Raw genomic sequence first — 18,144 nt, forward strand, 5'->3', positions numbered from 1 at the left:
GCTTTCATTCCCAATGACACAGACTCCGAGGGCAGGTTAACCCAGGTGATTGATGGATTGAAAACTCGAAATACAAAAAAAAGGGTTGTCTGCCTTTCTTTGTACTTGTCATTTTTGTTTTTCTTACTATTTGTTGGTGTTGTTGTATCCCCTACATCCGCACATTACTCACTCGTCTTGTCTCTAACATGTTTGCTGCACCTGTTGGTAATGGCCAATATGTGTTGATTCCTGCACCTAAGCGAGAGGAAGGTGAGCCTCTCCACCCTGGTGATGTTGTCAGTCTTCGTAAATTTGTTGTTTCAATTTGTCTGATGTTATTTGGGTTGATGTTTCGTTTGATGTCTATTTGATTTTTACCTTAAGTTGCTTTTGTATTACCGATATATATATATATATATATATATATATATATATATATATATATATATATATATATATATATATATACATCAGTGATTTATACAATGTATTCGTCAAGATGTTACTGCCGCCAGCACCCATTTAAAGGGTACTGCATGCATATTCAAATGTGGCTCAAATAAAGAAATCGACTTTTCACTGGATCCCTCACATTATCCGGTCTCTTGGGGCGTCCTCTGATTTGCTTTCTTTGACCTCTAGGCGGGGTGGGCGGAGAGATCTCAAGTTGGGTCCGTCGAGTTAGCGTTGGTCATGTTGCAAACTTACACCTCTTGTGTGTGAAGGCCAGCCGCCCCCCCCTTAACCACCATCCCTTATCTCCTCGAGCCTGTAACACACGTCTCCAGCCAGCAACAACACTACTTCTTTGTGCTCTTATCTGTCTATTGAGAACAAAGCAATATTTGTACCGTTTAAACGTACTATTTTAATGTTTATCCTGAACAATGTTTAATAAGGCTGAATAAATGAATTTATTTCTTTCAGTATGAAACAACAATTTGAATGTCTGCATCATAAATTTCATGACAATGATGGAAATTTTTTATTCAGGCTCATGTCCAATAAAAGACACGAAAATACTTATATTGATATGTGGGGCACTTTATATTAATAATCGAAAAGAAAAAACAAAGTATTGCATGCTCAAAAACGTTTAAGAAGAGTATGAGAACCTCAATGAGAAGCTAGATTTTCTAAACAAAAAAACTTTCAATGCAGTGAAGGAAAAGTTCATCAGCCCAAGAACAAGGTACTTCAAGTACAACCAGCCCAATGAAGCCTGATCAGACGGGATGTGAAAAGTTCATTGATTACTGTTCATCTCATAAACACACTTATGATTCTGAATCTGATACTTCCAGGATAACTTTTGGCCACAAAAAGAGCAAGCATATGGTTTCTCACCAGTGTGTATTCTTGTGTGCCTTTTTAAGCTTGCCTTGTGAGAGAAGCTTTGACCACAGTCTGAACAGGAAAACGGTTTCTCCCCGGTGTGGGTTCTGACGTGCTTTATTAAAGTTCCCTTCTCAGAGAATCTTTGGTGACAAACCGAGCAGGCAAATGGTTTCTCACCAGTGTGGGTTCGTACATGTTTCTTTAAATTGTCCTTCTGGGAGAATCTTATGCCACAATATGAACAGGGAAAGGGTTTCTCACCAGTGTGGATTCTTGTGTGCTTTGTTAAGTCTCCCTTCTGAAAGAATCTTTTGTCACAAACTGAGCAGCAAAAAGGTTTTTCACCAGTGTGAGTTCTTGTGTGCTTTGTTAAGTCTCCCTTTTGATAGAATCTTTTGTCACAAAGTGAGCAAGAAAAGCGTTTTTCACTAGTGTGAGTTTTTGTGGATTTTATAAACTCTATCTTTTGGGAAAATCTTTGACTACAAACTGAACACAAAAAAGGTTTCTCATCAGTGTGTACACTTCTATGGTGCAAGTGCTGTTTCTGAGAACTTCTTTGACCACAAAGTGAGCATGAAAAAGGTTTCTCAGAAGTGTGTGTTTTTGTGTGATTTCCCTTATGAGAGAATTTTCGGCCACAGTTTGAGCAGGAAAAACACTTCTCACCAGTGTGTGCACGTGTGCCACCTTTTAAATTTTCTTCCCGAGCCAATTTGCGCCCGCAGTCTGAACGGGTGAACGGTTTCTCACAGGTGTGAGTTCTCACGTGTGATTTCAAAGCACTCTTAGAAGTCAACCTTTTCTCACACCAAGGACATTGTTTGTTGTCAGTGTGACATGCCTTATCACCATCAGACTTTTTATCTTCATCAGCAACATTTGACGAGATATCACTATCTGACAGGGGAGCGATGAGGTCTTCTGCCTGTGATGCTCCACGGTGGTCACCACCACCTTCTGTTTTCATGTGTTCACCTAAGGTGTTGTTTGGAAGCTCCTCCCCATTTCGATCTTCATCTAAACTCTATGAAGGGACATAAGTCAATAGCAACTTGCAGATATCCTCCTCCTCTTCTTCTTGGATATGATGGTGGCTTACCCACCTCCACTGTCGTGCAAGTGTGCTTCAGCTTCTCCTCTTTTTTCTTGTAAGGAGCCTGCTTCTTCTCTTCTTCTTTCAAAGGAGGAGGATCTGCAGCCAGCCGCTTCGGTCGAGTCCCTTCGCTCATCTCTGAAAGACATGAGAGTATTAACACTCAGGAGCGATGTATTTTCACTGCAGTTGCAGGGTTGCACCACTACGGAGGCGGCATGTGTACAGTAGTGCACCGGAAAGACCTGATGCAACAACCAAAGAAACAGATAAGATTGTGGTTTAGTCATTAGAGCTGGGATCCTGATTTTCCCTTGTTAACAGGTGGGTCAATACTGTTCTTTTGCATCCAAGCATGTTGTGTTTACTGAAATAAAAGTTTCAAATTTGGAACATTACAACGGAAAACGTGATTGAAACCTTTCTCTCTCTTTTTAGATTGTCTCAAAATCACACTAGCCGGTGGACGAAATGGATTGATAAATTTACCTGAGTCAGGCATACTGTGGAAGGCATTTACTGTTATTTATGCCGAAAAACACTGCACAACAACACAATAGGCAATTGGTGCCACCTTAGTGAGACAACTATGAATCAAAAGCATGTAAATGCATCCAAATATTTTAGTGGATAAAACAAAGCATCCAAAGTCCTTAAAAATAGTGCCTTCCTTCCAGAAACAGGATGGTGTGAGTGTGTCCAATAAGGTTGATATTATCTGTCAATGAAACATTTGTTTATTTACTATTGGCTGAAATAAAGAGGAATAAAGTTGATGAGCCATACAAAGAAACTATGGGAAGGAGTAGTTGAAGCTAGACTAAGAGCAGAAGTGAACATTTGTGAGCAGCAGAATGGCTTCATGCCAAAAAAAGAGTACGACAGATGCAGTGTTTGCTTTAAGAATGCTGATAGAGAAGTACAGAGAAGGTCAGAAGGAATTGCATTGTGTCTTTGTAGATCTGGAGAAAGCGTGTGACAGGGTGCCCTGAGAAGAGCTGTGGTATTGCATGAGGAAGTCTGGAGTGACAGAAAAGTATGTCAGAGCGGTGCAAGACATGTATCATGACTGTAAGACAGTTGTGAGGTGTGTGTCGATGTGACGGACCCCTGGGGAGGTCTCTCCCAGGGGTCAGCTCTGAGCGCCTTCTTATTCACTATGGTGATGGACAGGCTGACAGACGATGTTAGACAGAATCTCCTTGGAGCATGTTTGCAGATGACATTGTGATCTGTAGCGAGAACAGGGAATAGGTGGCGGAGAAACTAGAGATGTGGAGGTATGCCCTGGAAAGGAGAGGAATGAAGATCAGTCACAGCAAGACGGAATATATGTGTGTGAATGAGAGGGATCCAAGGGTTTCAGCGAGGATAAAAGGAAAAGTGTATAAAACGGTGGTGAGACCAGCCATGATGTTTGGACCGGAGACAGCCCCACTGAAAAAAAGACAGGAAGCAGAGCTGGAGGTAGCGGAGCTGAAGATGTTGAGGTTTTCTTTGGGAGTGACCAGGTTGGATAGGATCAGGAATGAGTTGATCAGAGGGACAACTCATATTAGAAGCTTTGAAGAAAAGGTCAGAGAGGCCAGACTGAGATGGTTTGGACATGTCCAGAGAAGAGAGAGTGACTATATCGGGAGAAGGATGCTGAGCCTTGAACTGCCAGGCAGGAGACAGAGAGGAAGACCGAAGAGGAGGTTTATGGATGTTGTCAAAGAGGACTTGAAGGTAGCTGGTGTGAGAGAAGAGGATGCACAAAACCGGGTTAGAGGACATTGATTTGCGACACTTGAAAGGACAACCGACACCTCCTGATATATATATATATATATATATATATATATATATATATATATGTGAGAAGCAAAACATCCGACTCCTTCAAAGAAGTAAAAATGACAGCTGAAGAAACATTTTCATCGATGGACCACTCCTGTACGTCACAACACACAGTACACATCAGAAATCGTTGACGTCAGTGGTGTCAAACTATATTTTTGTCGCAGGCCACATTGTAGTTTCAATTTCGTTTGGAGGGTCGTAATAAATTCTAGAAAATTATTTCAATTTTGGCTTTTCCCTTCTGGGGTGGCAACAGCGAATCAGTGTCCTCCATTTCACCCTGTTTTGTGCAACCTCTTCTCTCACACCAGCTACCTTCATGTCCTCTTTGACAACATCCATAAAACTCCTCTTCGGTCTTCCTCTCGGTCTCCTGCCAGGCAGTTCAAGGCTCAGCATCCTTCTCCCGACATAGTCACTCTCTCTCCTCTGGACATGTCCAAACCATCTCAGTCTGGCCTCTCTGAGTTTCTCTCCAAAGCTTCTAATATGAGTTGGCCCTCTAATATACTCACTCCTGATTCTATCCATCCTCGTCACTCCCAAAAGAAAACCTCAACATCTTCATCTCTGCTACCTCCAGCTCTGCTTCCTGACTTTTCTTCAGAGGCATTGTCTCCAGTCCAAACATCATGGCTGGTCTCACCACCGTTTTAGACATCTTTACTTTCATCCTAGCTGAAACTCTCCGATCACACGTTGGATTGGATTGGATTTGCCTTTATTAGTCTTACAGTGGAGAAATTTACACACAAGTTATGAAAGAAAGATGAAAGGAATGAAAGTAGAAAAACAAAATACATGAGCTGCTGGAAAGGCAGCCACTCTTGCGGTGCCATCTTGAAGTCAAAAGAACCATAAAAACAAAATAACAAATAATATAACAACACAAAGACAATATGACAACACTAAGACCAAGAAAGGCATTCATTCTTAAGCACTTTATGTCACCTCTTTGTTACATGAAGCTGTTCTAGATGAAAGAGGAGAGGATCAAAGCGTCCTTTTCACCAGTGGATCAGGGACGTCATGGTGGAATGTGCATGTCTAATGCAAGCTTAATGTTGAAAGCAAACCCAAAGCTGTAGCATCCATTGAGGGAAAGAGATTTTCTCACATCTCCTGTCCCACGTAAATCCGCTTGGATTCCACATCACACGCCATTTTTATCCAGCCGATCCAGCCTGCCTGGACACGTTTATTCACCTCTTTTCCACACTCTGCAATGCTCTGGACAGTTGATCCAAAGTACTTACTCTTACATACTCTTCATCTCTTCTCTTTGTAACCTCACTCTTGTATTTGGGTTCCTCTCATTCACACGTCGATACAGTCTTGTGTGACTGACCTTTCAAGGGCAAAGCTCCACCTCTCTAGTTTCTCCTACATCTGTTCCCTGTTCTCACTCCAGATCACCTCATCTGCAAACATCATCCTCCAAGAGGATTCCTGTCTAACATCGTCTGTCAGCCTGTCCATCACAATAGCAAATCAGAAGAGGTTCAGAGCTGACCCCTGATAGAGTCCCACCTTCACCTTGAATTCCTCTGTCAAACCATCAGCACACCTCACAACTGTCTTATAGTTATCGTACATGTCCTCCATCGCTCTGACATACTTTTCCGTCGCTCCAGACTTCTTCATGCAATAACACAGTTTTTCTCTGAGCACCCTTTATACGTTTTCTCCAGATCTATAAAAAACACAGTGCAGTTCCTTCTCACCTTCTCTGTACTTCTCAATCAGCATCTTGAAAGCAAACACTGCATACGTGGTACTCTTTTTTTGGCATATCATAAGTGCTTTTCACAAATACTCACTTCTGCTCTTAGTCTAGCTTCAATGGCTGTTTCCCAGAGTTCAATTGTATGGCTCGTCAACATTGTTGCTCTTTAGTTACTACAACTCTGTGCATCTCCCTTGTTCTTAAAAATGAGCATCAGTACACTTTCGCTTCCACATATTACATACAACAAATGGAATAACTCAGAAGTATTCTGACTGTTATTGTTGATGACTGATGAAAATTATGAAAATTGTAATTTTTGGTTCAAATTATAGCAAGCGGCGGCCCGGTAGTTGAGTAGTTAACACGTTGACTTCAGTGTGTAGAGATTGTGAGTTCAAATCCCGCTTTGGCCTCCATGTGTGGAGTTTGCATGTTCTCCCCGGGCCCGCATGGGTTTTCTCTGGGTCCTCCGGTTTATTTCCACGTTCCAAAAACATGCATAGCAGGCTGATTGAACACTTCAAATTGTCGCGAGGTGTGAGTGTGGATGGTTGTTTGTCTCTCTGTGCCCTGTAGCTGGCTGGCAACCAATTCAGGGTGTCCCCCGCCTCGTGCCCAAAGACCGCTGGGATAGGATCCAGTACCACCTGCGACCCTAATGAGGATAAAACGGTCTGGAAAATGGATGGATGGATGAATGGTTAAACTATACATCATGGAGCTTGACATGCTTGATTTGCTTTCGTGGGCCAAATAAAATGATGTGGTGGGCTAGATCTGGCCCCCGGGCCTTGACTTTGACACTTGTAGTTTAAGTTATAATTGGACACCAATGTCCCCAAAAGCTTTTATTTTGAAACTGGCCCTTTGTAGCATGTGCACACATGTCAGTTTGAAAATTTGGTGCACGTATGAAAGTATGAAATTTTGTTGCAGGTGGCTTGACCACTCTAAACAGAAACACACTTTTCTGCAATGAAAATTTTATTGACAGAGGAAAAAGTAGTTTCTGTTGGGATGTGACAACGTTTTTCTATAATAATTTATCACGCATGTTCTAATACCATATTAAAGTGCATGTAAATAGCTTTCAAATGATGTATAGATTATTGTTCTATGACAAATAATAAGGAAATAATGGAATTTTTAATTTTCGAAATATGAGGGGATTTTATACCTGTAATTACACAGTTAAAACAATGAAAATTGGTGACCAAGTTCTTTATCATAACTTTCTTAATTTTTGGCAGATCTTAACGAGTAAGGTACCGCGAGAGTGGCTGCCTTTCCAGCAGCTCATGTATTTTGTTTTTCTACTTTCATTCCTTTTATCACTTTGCTGCTGTGAAATGTACATTTCTCCACCGTCAGACAAATAAAGGAAAATCCAAATCCAAACCATTGGAAAGCTTTTTTCTATAGAATTCTAAACAAGAACAGAAAAGACAAGAAAATATTCAAAATATAAATTAGCAAATATCAACGATCGAATGCAGGCAGATTTTCGTCAGAAATCAAAAATAGCTGTCACTCAATACTAGGAAAGAAAATTGCGAGCTCTAGAAATATATATGCTAATGCTTGGCAGTTATGGAGAAAAATATATATTCTACCATTTCTATGACATATAAAATACAACTTACTCGCCTTTATAAACTGTACTGTTCAAAAAGAGCGTAAACTTCAATCAATTTCCCCCCTTCTCGTTGTCGTTTTCGGAAATTTCAAGAACCAGCATGGAGGGAAACGTGTAATACGTCATCATAAACTGCATAGCTTGGAAAATCCACGAAAAACGATTACGTACTTCACAAAAATGCAATGATATACGACTGCGAGTACAGAGTGCGCTCGGTTCATGGACAGAAACAATCGCGGTGGAATATAGGTCACTGTAGCATACTTAATTTCTGGACAATGGAGACAGAACTAGAAGTGACCAAACCTGCTGCGCGTGAGCCGCCAAATCGACGCTTCTTTAAACCATTGTCGCTGTCCTGCTTTGCCGCATAATGTTGTTCCTTGTTCTCTGCTGTTCGTCTTGCACACATTTTTTTGTGAAAACCACAATATTTTACGTTCCCACTTGATTTATGCTTCGCGAGAGGCTAGCATAGATTAAGTAAACTAAAATGGCAGAGTTGCTTGCAATAACGATGTTATTGCCCGATAAATGAATGTTCTTTCTGCGCCGGGCCAAAGTATGTGTAGCTGTAATTTCTCAAAAAGGGGTGGTGATAGGTTTTTACAATTACTATTTTTGCGATTATTTTAAAATGAAGCCGTCCAGTAGTTTGCCATCCGGATCTCCGGCGAGAGCAGCAAACAACAATATACGGCAAACCCATTAGGACAATCATTGTGGATGCGGAAAAATCGGCTGTACTTCTTTTCCTTTCGGCTTTTCCCTTTAGGGGTCGCCACAGCGAATAAATGTCCTACATCTTCAGAGTTTTGATTCGCATGTTATTTTTTGGGCCAAGCTTTTATGTCGCATGCCCTTCCTGACACAACCCTCTGTAAAAAAAATATATATAATAATAATAATAATAATAATAATACTAATAATAATAATAATAATAATAATAATGATAATAATAATAATAATATGTTTGTGTAAGCTCTCAGTCGTACAGGAGTGGTCCATCAATGAAAAGGTTTCTTCAGCCGTCATCTGTACTTTTTTTAAGGTGTCGGCCGTTTCGATTCTTATCCAAGATGTATCCCCTCATCCTCTGAAGATACAAAAAGGACAGGAGTAGCAGTACCTTACATAGCAGGAAAAACTACAGAGTCCTTTGGCAACACAAAATTCCTACTTATTTCAAACCGATAAACACTTTAAGGCAAAAATTAGTACATCCAAAAGATGTAAAAAATAAAAGGCTGCCAAATGAAAAACAAAGTAATGTAGTTTATTCAATACATTGTAAGAATGATAATTGTAAATAGCAGTACATTGGGGAAACTAAACAAATTCTCAAAAAAAGACTTTATCAACATTGCAGGGATAATACTAGTGGACCTCAATCGGCAGTGCATATGCACCTAAAAGCTAGCAACCACTCATTTGACGACAATGAGGTTAAAATCTTAGCGAAAGAACATAGATGGTTTGAAAGGGGAGTAAAAGAAGCGATTTTCATAAAACAACTAAATCCTTCATTAAACCGTTTTGGTGGGGTGAGGTTCAATTTGGATCGTTCATACAATAGCCTGCTTAGGCAACATAGGTTAGGCAACATTCGTAATGCTGAAGAGCGGCTGAAATCTCTGCACCCCATCGTGGTGAGATGGGCAGAAGGCACATACAGGTGAAGGGAGGATGAGGATCTGAGGGACCGAGAGGGAACGGAGATTTGAAGCCGGTCAGACAGATAGGGGGGCAAGGTTATGGATGACTTTGAATGTAAACATAAGTATTTTGAATTCAATGTGAAGTTTAACAGGGAGCCAGTGGAGCTGCTGGAGGACAGGGGTGATGTGATGAAAGGAGGGGGTTTTAGTGATGATCCGGGCTCAGGATTTTTGGACTTGTTGGAGTTTATGGAGAAAATTTTTGATTGACACCGAAAAGAAGTGAGTTCCAATCGTCCATACGGGGGTGACAAGACTGTGGATAAGGATAGCAGCGGTGAGAGGGGTGGAGACGATTGATATTACGGACGGCTGAAAAAGCCGGCAAGTTACTCAAAGTTAATTTATTCCTAACAATTTGATCTAATTGTGGGTCTCAGCTCCCTGACACAGAAAATATTGATGTATCCTCAAAATCAGTAAGAGAGAGAGACAAAAGACAAAGACTGAGGAGCCCAGATTTAAAGGGTACTACATGCATCTTCAAATTTGGCTCAAACAAAGACATCAACTTTTCATAGGGTCCCTTTCATTATCCGCTCTGTGGTGACGTCCTCTGATTTAGTTCCTTTGACCTCTCGGTGGAGTGGGGCGGAAACATCTCAAGTTGTGTCTGCCCAGTCAGCGTTGGTCATGTTGTCGTATTTCACCTCCTTTGTGTGTGAGGGTCAGCGGCCCCCCTTAACCGCCATCCGCCATCCTTATCTCCTCATGCCTCAAACACATGTCTCCAAACGGCAACTACACTACTTCTTTGTACTCTTATCTATCTCTTGAAAGCAAAACACTACCCACACTGATCAACTCATTTTAATGTTTATCCTGAACAATGCCCAACATGGCCAAATAAATGCAAAAGGCGCGTCACAACAACATCCGCGACACTCTGATGAAGGCGGAAGTACCCGCCAAAGCATGTCAGGTAATTGATCACCTAAAAAGCCACCGACTGTGATAGAGTGCTTATGCAAATTAGTAAATATATTACCTTATTTCATGCTTAGATTAGTAAACATATTATGTTATTCCATGTTAAGCTTAGTACATATTATGTTATTGCATGTTTAGTTTAGTTTACATGGATTTATGAAGCTTATTAGTTGAATAGTTGCGAAAGCAGAATGTAACAAGCATCAACTCTCAGTCTAATGTGACTTCCAATACTTGTCCGTAGCTGATTGGATGACAGATCGCTGCTGTGTGACTTCCAATACTTGTCCGTAGCTGATTGGACAACAGATCGTTGGTGTGTGAGTTTAAACTAGTTGAGGAGGCGGGCTTCGTTGTTCTTGGCTTCCCGCTCCGACGAGAGATGTGCTCCTTTTGTTTTATGAGAATAAAGTAGTTTTTTTCTGTTCACCATCTATCGTCCCCGCTGGTATTTCATCATAAAACTTTGTTGAACTCCGAACCAGATGAGAAACAGGAATTAGGACCGAACATAAATTGGTGCCGAAAGACCCGAGCCAAACAGTCGGTCCCGGAGCGGTTGAGGAGTGCTCGCCTGCGTGCCTCTGTTGACGAGAGACGGGAGCTTTCTGCTCCTGGTGGCATCTGCTTGTGAATTCTCCGCAAGAGACGGGGGTATCGTTCCCTCAACGACACCTGCTCGTTAACTGGGAAGACGAGAGCCGAAAGAGAAGTCGGCCCGGTGGGGCTCCTCGGCATTCTGACTGACTGTTCGACGTGTTCGACGAAATTCGCAAGGTGGGTGACGCGCTAGCACGCAGCAGCCATTGTTTGAATGTATTGTGGGATACTTTTATGGCCAGAGGGTATCCTATTCATGTTAATCCACGTATCTGAGGGCTGGTATCACGACTTTTTGGATATTGTCATCTGATTCTGATACTGGTTCTGATTCTGGGTCTGTTTCTGATGATTCTGACCACGGTGGGTCTCCATAAGGTCGGGCCCAAGGCGCATAAACGTACTATGCGGGCGACTGATCGATGCTTATACACGGATCGAGATGTCTGGTTTTTCCGCGCCGCCGGCGAAAGTAGTGTAAAACCGCTAGAATTCTAATAATAATATTCGCAAGAGGTGGACTCCTGGAATTCATTGAGCGCCAGGGCTGGAGAAGAACTTGGAAAATTGAAAGATTTTTTAATTTTGATCCAGACGTTATGTGTTTAAATGCAGCTGCAATCGATCATGGGTTCTCAGTGATATTAATGCATTCATTTTGGTTGATCTGTGCTAAAGTGGTGAACTACAAAAGTTTATTTGTCTCACAAAGATCTTGAACAAAGAAAGGTGGGGGCAAGGGAGTCATTTGAGCCGTTAGTGAGTGTGTGCGCGCGTGTGCGTGTGAGGGCATGCACGTGTGCGTGTGTGTGTGTGTGTGTGTGTGTGTGTGTGTGTGTGTGTGTGTGTGTGTGTGTGTGTGTGTGTGTGTGTGTGAGTGTGTAAGTGCATTCATTGTGTGTGTATGTGAGTGCATCTCGTGGCCTGAGACTTGACACAGCGGGTGTCTTCTTTGTGTTTGAGTTAACACTGTGTGCCTTACTGGTAAAGAGCATATTGTTGGTGAATTGCGGGATTTGAGAAAATGGGTGCAATCTTTTCAAAGAAAGCTCCAATTCACCGGGATATTGAATTCATGACTAAAAAGTTCCCAGGATGTGAACTTTACTGTAAGAAGTGGATGCAGTGCGGTGAATTTTCTGGTGCTTTGCAAGTTCAGCCATTGAAAGAGATTATGTTTCCTTTGAAGCTCCAGGGAGTGGTCCTCTGCTCTCCCCAACCTGAGGTTAGGGACCTGTCATAGCAGTGTCCGGCGCCGCTATGTTTAGGGATATATATATATAGGGCCGATACTACCAGTAAGACACAATTCGCTGAAGAAGCATCTTGGATATGAAGAAGCATCTTGGATAAGAAGCGAAACGTCTGACACCTTCAAAAAAAAGTACAGATGACGGCTGAAGAAACCTTTTCATCAATAATAATAATAATAATAATAATAATAATAATAATAACGTCATCATCAACAACGACAACGGTAATAATAATGCATTTAATTTCTGAACATGCAAGGACACTTTACAATCAAAAAACAATACACAGAACAATAAAACCATAAATAAAAAGATACATAATAAAATAGCTGATTGAACTACTAGAACATGAATGCTATTTTAAACAGATGGGTTGAGTTGGGATTTGAAAGTAGGAAGGGAGTCAATATTACAAATGTTGGGTGGAAGTGAATTCCAGAGTTTGGGAGCAGAGCGGCTGAAATCTCTGCACCCCATCGTGGTGAGATGGGCAGAAGGCACATACAGGTGAAGGGAGGATGAGGATCTGAGGGACCGAGAGGGAACGGAGATTTGAAGCCGGTCAGACAGATAGGGGGGCAAGGTTATGGATGACTTTGAATGTAAACATAAGTATTTTGAATTCAATGTGAAGTTTAACAGGGAGCCAGTGGAGCTGCTGGAGGACAGGGGTGATGTGATGAAAGGAGGGGGTTTTAGTGATGATCCGGGCTCAGGATTTTTGGACTTGTTGGAGTTTATGGAGAAAATTTTTGATTGACACCGAAAAGAAGTGAGTTCCAATCGTCCATACGGGGGTGACAAGACTGTGGATAAGGATAGCAGCGGTGAGAGGGGTGGAGACGATTGATATTACGGACGGCTGAAAAAGCCGGCAAGTTACTCAAAGTTAATTTATTCCTAACAATTTGATCTAATTGTGGGTCTCAGCTCCCTGACACAGAAAATATTGATGTATCCTCAAAATCAGTAAGAGAGAGAGACAAAAGACAAAGACTGAGGAGCCCAGATTTAAAGGGTACTACATGCATCTTCAAATTTGGCTCAAACAAAGACATCAACTTTTCATAGGGTCCCTTTCATTATCCGCTCTGTGGTGACGTCCTCTGATTTAGTTCCTTTGACCTCTCGGTGGAGTGGGGCGGAAACATCTCAAGTTGTGTCTGCCCAGTCAGCGTTGGTCATGTTGTCGTATTTCACCTCCTTTGTGTGTGAGGGTCAGCGGCCCCCCTTAACCGCCATCCGCCATCCTTATCTCCTCATGCCTCAAACACATGTCTCCAAACGGCAACTACACTACTTCTTTGTACTCTTATCTATCTCTTGAAAGCAAAACACTACCCACACTGATCAACTCATTTTAATGTTTATCCTGAACAATGCCCAACATGGCCAAATAAATGCAAAAGGCGCGTCACAACAACATCCGCGACACTCTGATGAAGGCGGAAGTACCCGCCAAAGCATGTCAGGTAATTGATCACCTAAAAAGCCACCGACTGTGATAGAGTGCTTATGCAAATTAGTAAATATATTACCTTATTTCATGCTTAGATTAGTAAACATATTATGTTATTCCATGTTAAGCTTAGTACATATTATGTTATTGCATGTTTAGGGCGCATAAACGTACTATGCGGGCGACTGATCGATGCTTATACACGGATCGAGATGTCTGGTTTTTCCGCGCCGCCGGCGAAAGTAGTGTAAAACCGCTAGAATTCTAATAATAATATTCGCAAGAGGTGGACTCCTGGAATTCATTGAGCGCCAGGGCTGGAGAAGAACTTGGAAAATTGAAAGATTTTTTAATTTTGATCCAGACGTTATGTGTTTAAATGCAGCTGCAATCGATCATGGGTTCGCTGTGATATTAATGCATTCATTTTGGTTGATCTGTGCTAAAGTGGTGAACTACAAAAGTTTATTTGTCTCACAAAGATCTTGAACAAAGAAAGGTGGGGGCAAGGGAGTCATTTGAGCCGTTAGTGAGTGTGTGCGCGCGTGTGCGTGTGAGGGCATGCATGTGTGCGTGTGTGTGTGTGTGTGTGTGTGTGTGTGTGTAAGTGCATTCATTGTGTGTGTGTATGTGAGTGCATCTCGTGGCTGGAGACTTGACACAGCGGGTGTCTTCTTTGTGTTTGAGTTAACACTGTGTGCCTTACTGGTAAAGAGCATATTGTTGGTGAATTGCGGGATTTGAGAAAATGGGTGCAATCTTTTCAAAGAAAGCTCCAATTCACCGGGATATTGAATTCATGACTAAAAAGTTCCCAGGATGTGAACTTTACTGTAAGAAGTGGATGCAGCGCGGTGAATTTTCTGGTGATTTGCAAGTTCAGCCATTGAAAGAGATTATGTTTCCTTTGAAGCTTCAGGAGGCATCTGCGGTTGGCAGACCTCTCCAAAAGATTCGTGATGAGATTTTGGCTTGTGAAAAATGGCTTGCACAAGCACGGATTAGAGAGCATGAGCTAGAGGTAAAACGGATTAAAAAAAGAGGAGAAAGCTATGGTCACGATGACTTCCAAAGTGAGCTCTGACGATTAAACTATTGCTTCATATGTTGTACGTCCCAGTAAAAAAACGGGGCTCGTGGCAGATAGAAAGAAGCCATTGTTTCAAACTGCAGAACACCCCCATGGGAAGCCTGGGGCAGGGGCTGTGTGCTGCCCTGAGCGCGAAGCCTGGGGTGAACAGACAGCTAAACCCCCCTCCTTATCTGCTCTGGGGGAGACGCCTAAGCCCTCCTCCTCCTCCACCTTCGCGTCTGTGAAGAGGGAAGTCAATTGCTCCACCCCGAGGGAGCGGATAGCCGCCCCGGTGATGACTCCAACTGTGACTTGGGCAGACCAGCAGCATGGAGCGCTCATGACCCCCTTACGGCCATTACAACCTGACTTTGCAGATCAGATTGCTGGTGATACTGATTGTGTTTCTTCGCGTACAAGGAGCAAAGCAAATTGTTCTGAACAATTGTATCCACTTGAAGAATTGCATAATATTAAGATGAATGATGAAAGCGATTGTGAAGCTTTTCCGCTTGTCCAAGTGGCTAATCCGCATGCTTCAGGCCTGCATGACCAAACTATTTTGGTTTATCGGCCTTGGTGTGACTGTGACGTAGCTGAAGCGTGCAAAGGATGAGGTGATTTTGTCGAGAATGCGGAAAGTTGGACTGAGAATTTTGAGGAGTTGTGTGCTTCTTATCAGCTGAATGGGCAAGAAACACTGAAGGTTCTCAGGAGGTGTCTGGGGCATCATTGGAATCGGGTGAAAGGGTGCTATACTGGTAAGACTTCAACGGGATCCAACATCACGTATGAGGAGGTGACAGCCCAACGGAAATTGGTGTGTGAGAACATCCGGAAATTATGGGAAAAAAATCACCAAACTTCATTGCAGGAGGCCCCGGATTAGCCCCATTAGCTTGACCAAGTGACAAACAACAAATGGAGGATATCGCAAACCCATGTGATAACCCCAATACCCCCACAGATCAAATTTATGTATGTTACGGACTCGCGGTAGAACCAACGGTGCTATTATTAGGATCGTTACAAGTAGGAGGATACTCGGTAACTGCATGGAGCGAATATGAAATGTACCTAGACATCAATGTGTACACAAGGGATTGGGGATCGGTAATCCATGAATTACGCAATAGTGATTGGGACGAATCCACATACGGGTGGACAAAGGAAGCTCAAGTGTGGAAATCTCGCATCAGATCAGCAAAATTGACTCATGAAGGAGTCCTAGTTTTAGTTATCAATACCATGGGGCATCCATTAGAGGCCAATCCCAAGTCCCCACAACACACTGCATGGTTACCATTGCGCCCTGAGTCATCCAAAAAGTCCGCGTGTCATTCCCTCGAAATTTGCGTGTATAAAATAGGCGAAGACCCCTGCGGTAGTTTTCACTTTTGTCCCAACATCACGGCCTTCAATCTGACCCACAACAATCAAACAGTTTCCCCGTCTCTATTACGACCGGGGCCGGCCTCCAGAGAAAGGAGCCAGATAAAAATACGTCCAGCACCCAAAACTGTGGATGATTGCTTTCTGGTCACCACCAAAGTGTCAGGAACAAATAATAATTGGCTGCTAATGGTACAACAATCCGCATCTATGATACCCTTGGACTGTGTTGCTTGTCTTGCTTCTCGACCATTGCTCAGAGGATTTCTAAATTATACGGTTTTGAAAGACAATTGCTCTTGATTTGATAGCATGTATCTCCTGGCTAAACAAACAAAAAACAAACCAGTGTTCAATAAACAGGTGGCTCCAGGAAATTTTACATGTTTTCCACTATTAGGCACAGGAATTTTGATAGGAAGAATGAACTCTTCCTGGCTTTTGCACTCGGTAAATATTTCCACCACATCTCCACTGGCTCGCGCAGATGTATGGATTTGGTATGGAACGGACTCACTTTATGACCGTCTTCAAAAAATGCATCCAGTTTGTGTGCTCTGCTATCCCTGCTAATGCCAGTCCAGGTAGTCCCCGTAGCCGCAGCAGATCTTTCCCTTACAGCCCGAATGTTATTATCCATTTCCCCTCTATCTAGAAAGAAGCGCAATTACAAACCATGGGGTGATGACCCTACGTATATTGATGCAATTGGAGTACCCAGAGGTGTTCCAAACGAATATAAATTCACGGATCAAGTGGCTTCTGGATTCAAAAGTATTTTTTGTGGATCACTCCGAACAAAAATGTTGACCGCATCAATTTTATTCATTATAATGTGCAAAAATTAGGTAACCACACGGGATAAGGATCTCTGGCAGTTCACGAACAGTTAAAAGCTACTTCCCTCATGGCATTCCAAAATAGAATAGCTGTGGATATGGTTCTCGCTGAAAAAGGAGGTGTGTGTGCTATTTTCAGCGATCAGTGTTGCACATTTATTCCCAATAATACTGCGCCTGAGGACCGTCTTACCAGGGCATTAGATGGTCTACGGACCTTTAATAAACGACTTAAGGAGCAATCTGGTATTCATAATCCTTTAACAGATTTTTTAGAAGCATGGTTTGGCAAATGGAAGAATGTAGCCCTCTCTATTATAATAACTTTGATCGTTGTATGTGCAATGTTTGTATTTTGCGGATGTTGTTGCATTCCTCTAATTCGATCTATGTGTGAGCACACTATACAGGCCATGGTCCAGAAGCAATCCAGTCCTGACTATCAAATGATGCTCGAACAAGAAAAGGAGGGTGAGTATGTCTCGCCCCCGGCTCCATTTTTCCATGGAGTTTGCCTCCCTCTGCTGGCGGCTTTTGGGTAAGACATGGTTTGAAAAAACAGTACAGATTCGGAGAATCGGAGAATATGCTTTCTTGTTACACATCCAGGACACATCCAGGGTCCTGGAACGAATTATAGTCGAGAACCGAGGTATCACTGTATTAGTTTAGACCTCTGCTGGAGGGTTCTGATAACTCCTAGTTTGTGTTGTAGAGGTTGGTTAGAATCGAAAAGTAAGTATTAGTAGTAAGTAGTAAGTAGTAAGTGGTTAGATATGTGGATGACACTTTTGTCATTATTAAAAAACAAGAAATTCAATCCTTCACAGATCACTTCAACTCGGTAGACATCAACATTAAATTTACTCGCGAGGACATTAGGACTCTGTTTCAAATGGAAGCACAGCATTCCTGGTGAATTTCTGCCAGAAGCTTCGGGTGCACCTTCTTTCCCATTTTTGCCAGGAGAGCCCCTGACTCCAGCACCATTTCACCATTGTGTCCTCAAAGTATTTGTTCTGTCTGCTCTGAGATCAGCCCGATTTGTCTTCCATGCGTCACGATGCCCACCCCTCTCCCATCCAGCCGCCGTACGATCGCCCATTTAGAGTGCTCGAACACGGTGAAAAGAGTTTTGTGCTCGATATGGGTGGGCTAAGGGAGGTCATTTCATGAGACAGACTCAAACCAGCTCATTTAGTTGCAGGCGAGGACATTTTACCGCCCCAGGTCACCTGCACCACCGAATGAAGGA

At 42.5% G+C, this 18,144-nt stretch overlaps 1 protein-coding gene across 1 annotated transcript; it reads right to left on the reverse strand.

The window, feature by feature from the left end:
* Positions 1-502: 502 nt before the first annotated feature.
* Positions 503-8,308, reverse strand: LOC148887985 (uncharacterized). Its single transcript, XM_089013233.1, has 3 exons — positions 7,933-8,308; positions 2,427-2,554; positions 503-2,347 (listed from the first exon to the last, which is right to left on the reverse strand). The coding sequence occupies exons 1-3, from the start codon at positions 8,036-8,038 to the stop codon at positions 1,229-1,231; spliced, it is 1,353 nt and encodes a 450-aa protein (XP_088869359.1). The 5' UTR covers positions 8,039-8,308; the 3' UTR covers positions 503-1,228.
* Between the last annotated feature and the right edge of the window lie 9,836 nt (positions 8,309-18,144).

The sequence above is a fragment of the Hippocampus bargibanti genome, linkage group LG14, assembly GCF_051943395.1.
Source record: "Hippocampus bargibanti isolate YZ-2025 linkage group LG14, ASM5194339v1, whole genome shotgun sequence".
Taxonomy (NCBI): Eukaryota; Metazoa; Chordata; class Actinopteri; order Syngnathiformes; family Syngnathidae; genus Hippocampus; species Hippocampus bargibanti.

Excerpts from the sequence above, each read along its gene's own strand:
- LOC148887985 (XM_089013233.1), bottom strand. The coding sequence starts at position 8,038 with ATGTGTGCAAGACGAACAGCAGAGAACAAGGAACAACATTATGCGGCA. Across the intron at positions 2,555-7,932 it reads TGGCGGCTCACGCGCAGCAG|AGATGAGCGAAGGGACTCGA; the intron begins GTTTGGTCACTT and ends CATGTCTTTCAG. Across the intron at positions 2,348-2,426 it reads ACACTTGCACGACAGTGGAG|AGTTTAGATGAAGATCGAAA; the intron begins GTGGGTAAGCCA and ends GTCCCTTCATAG.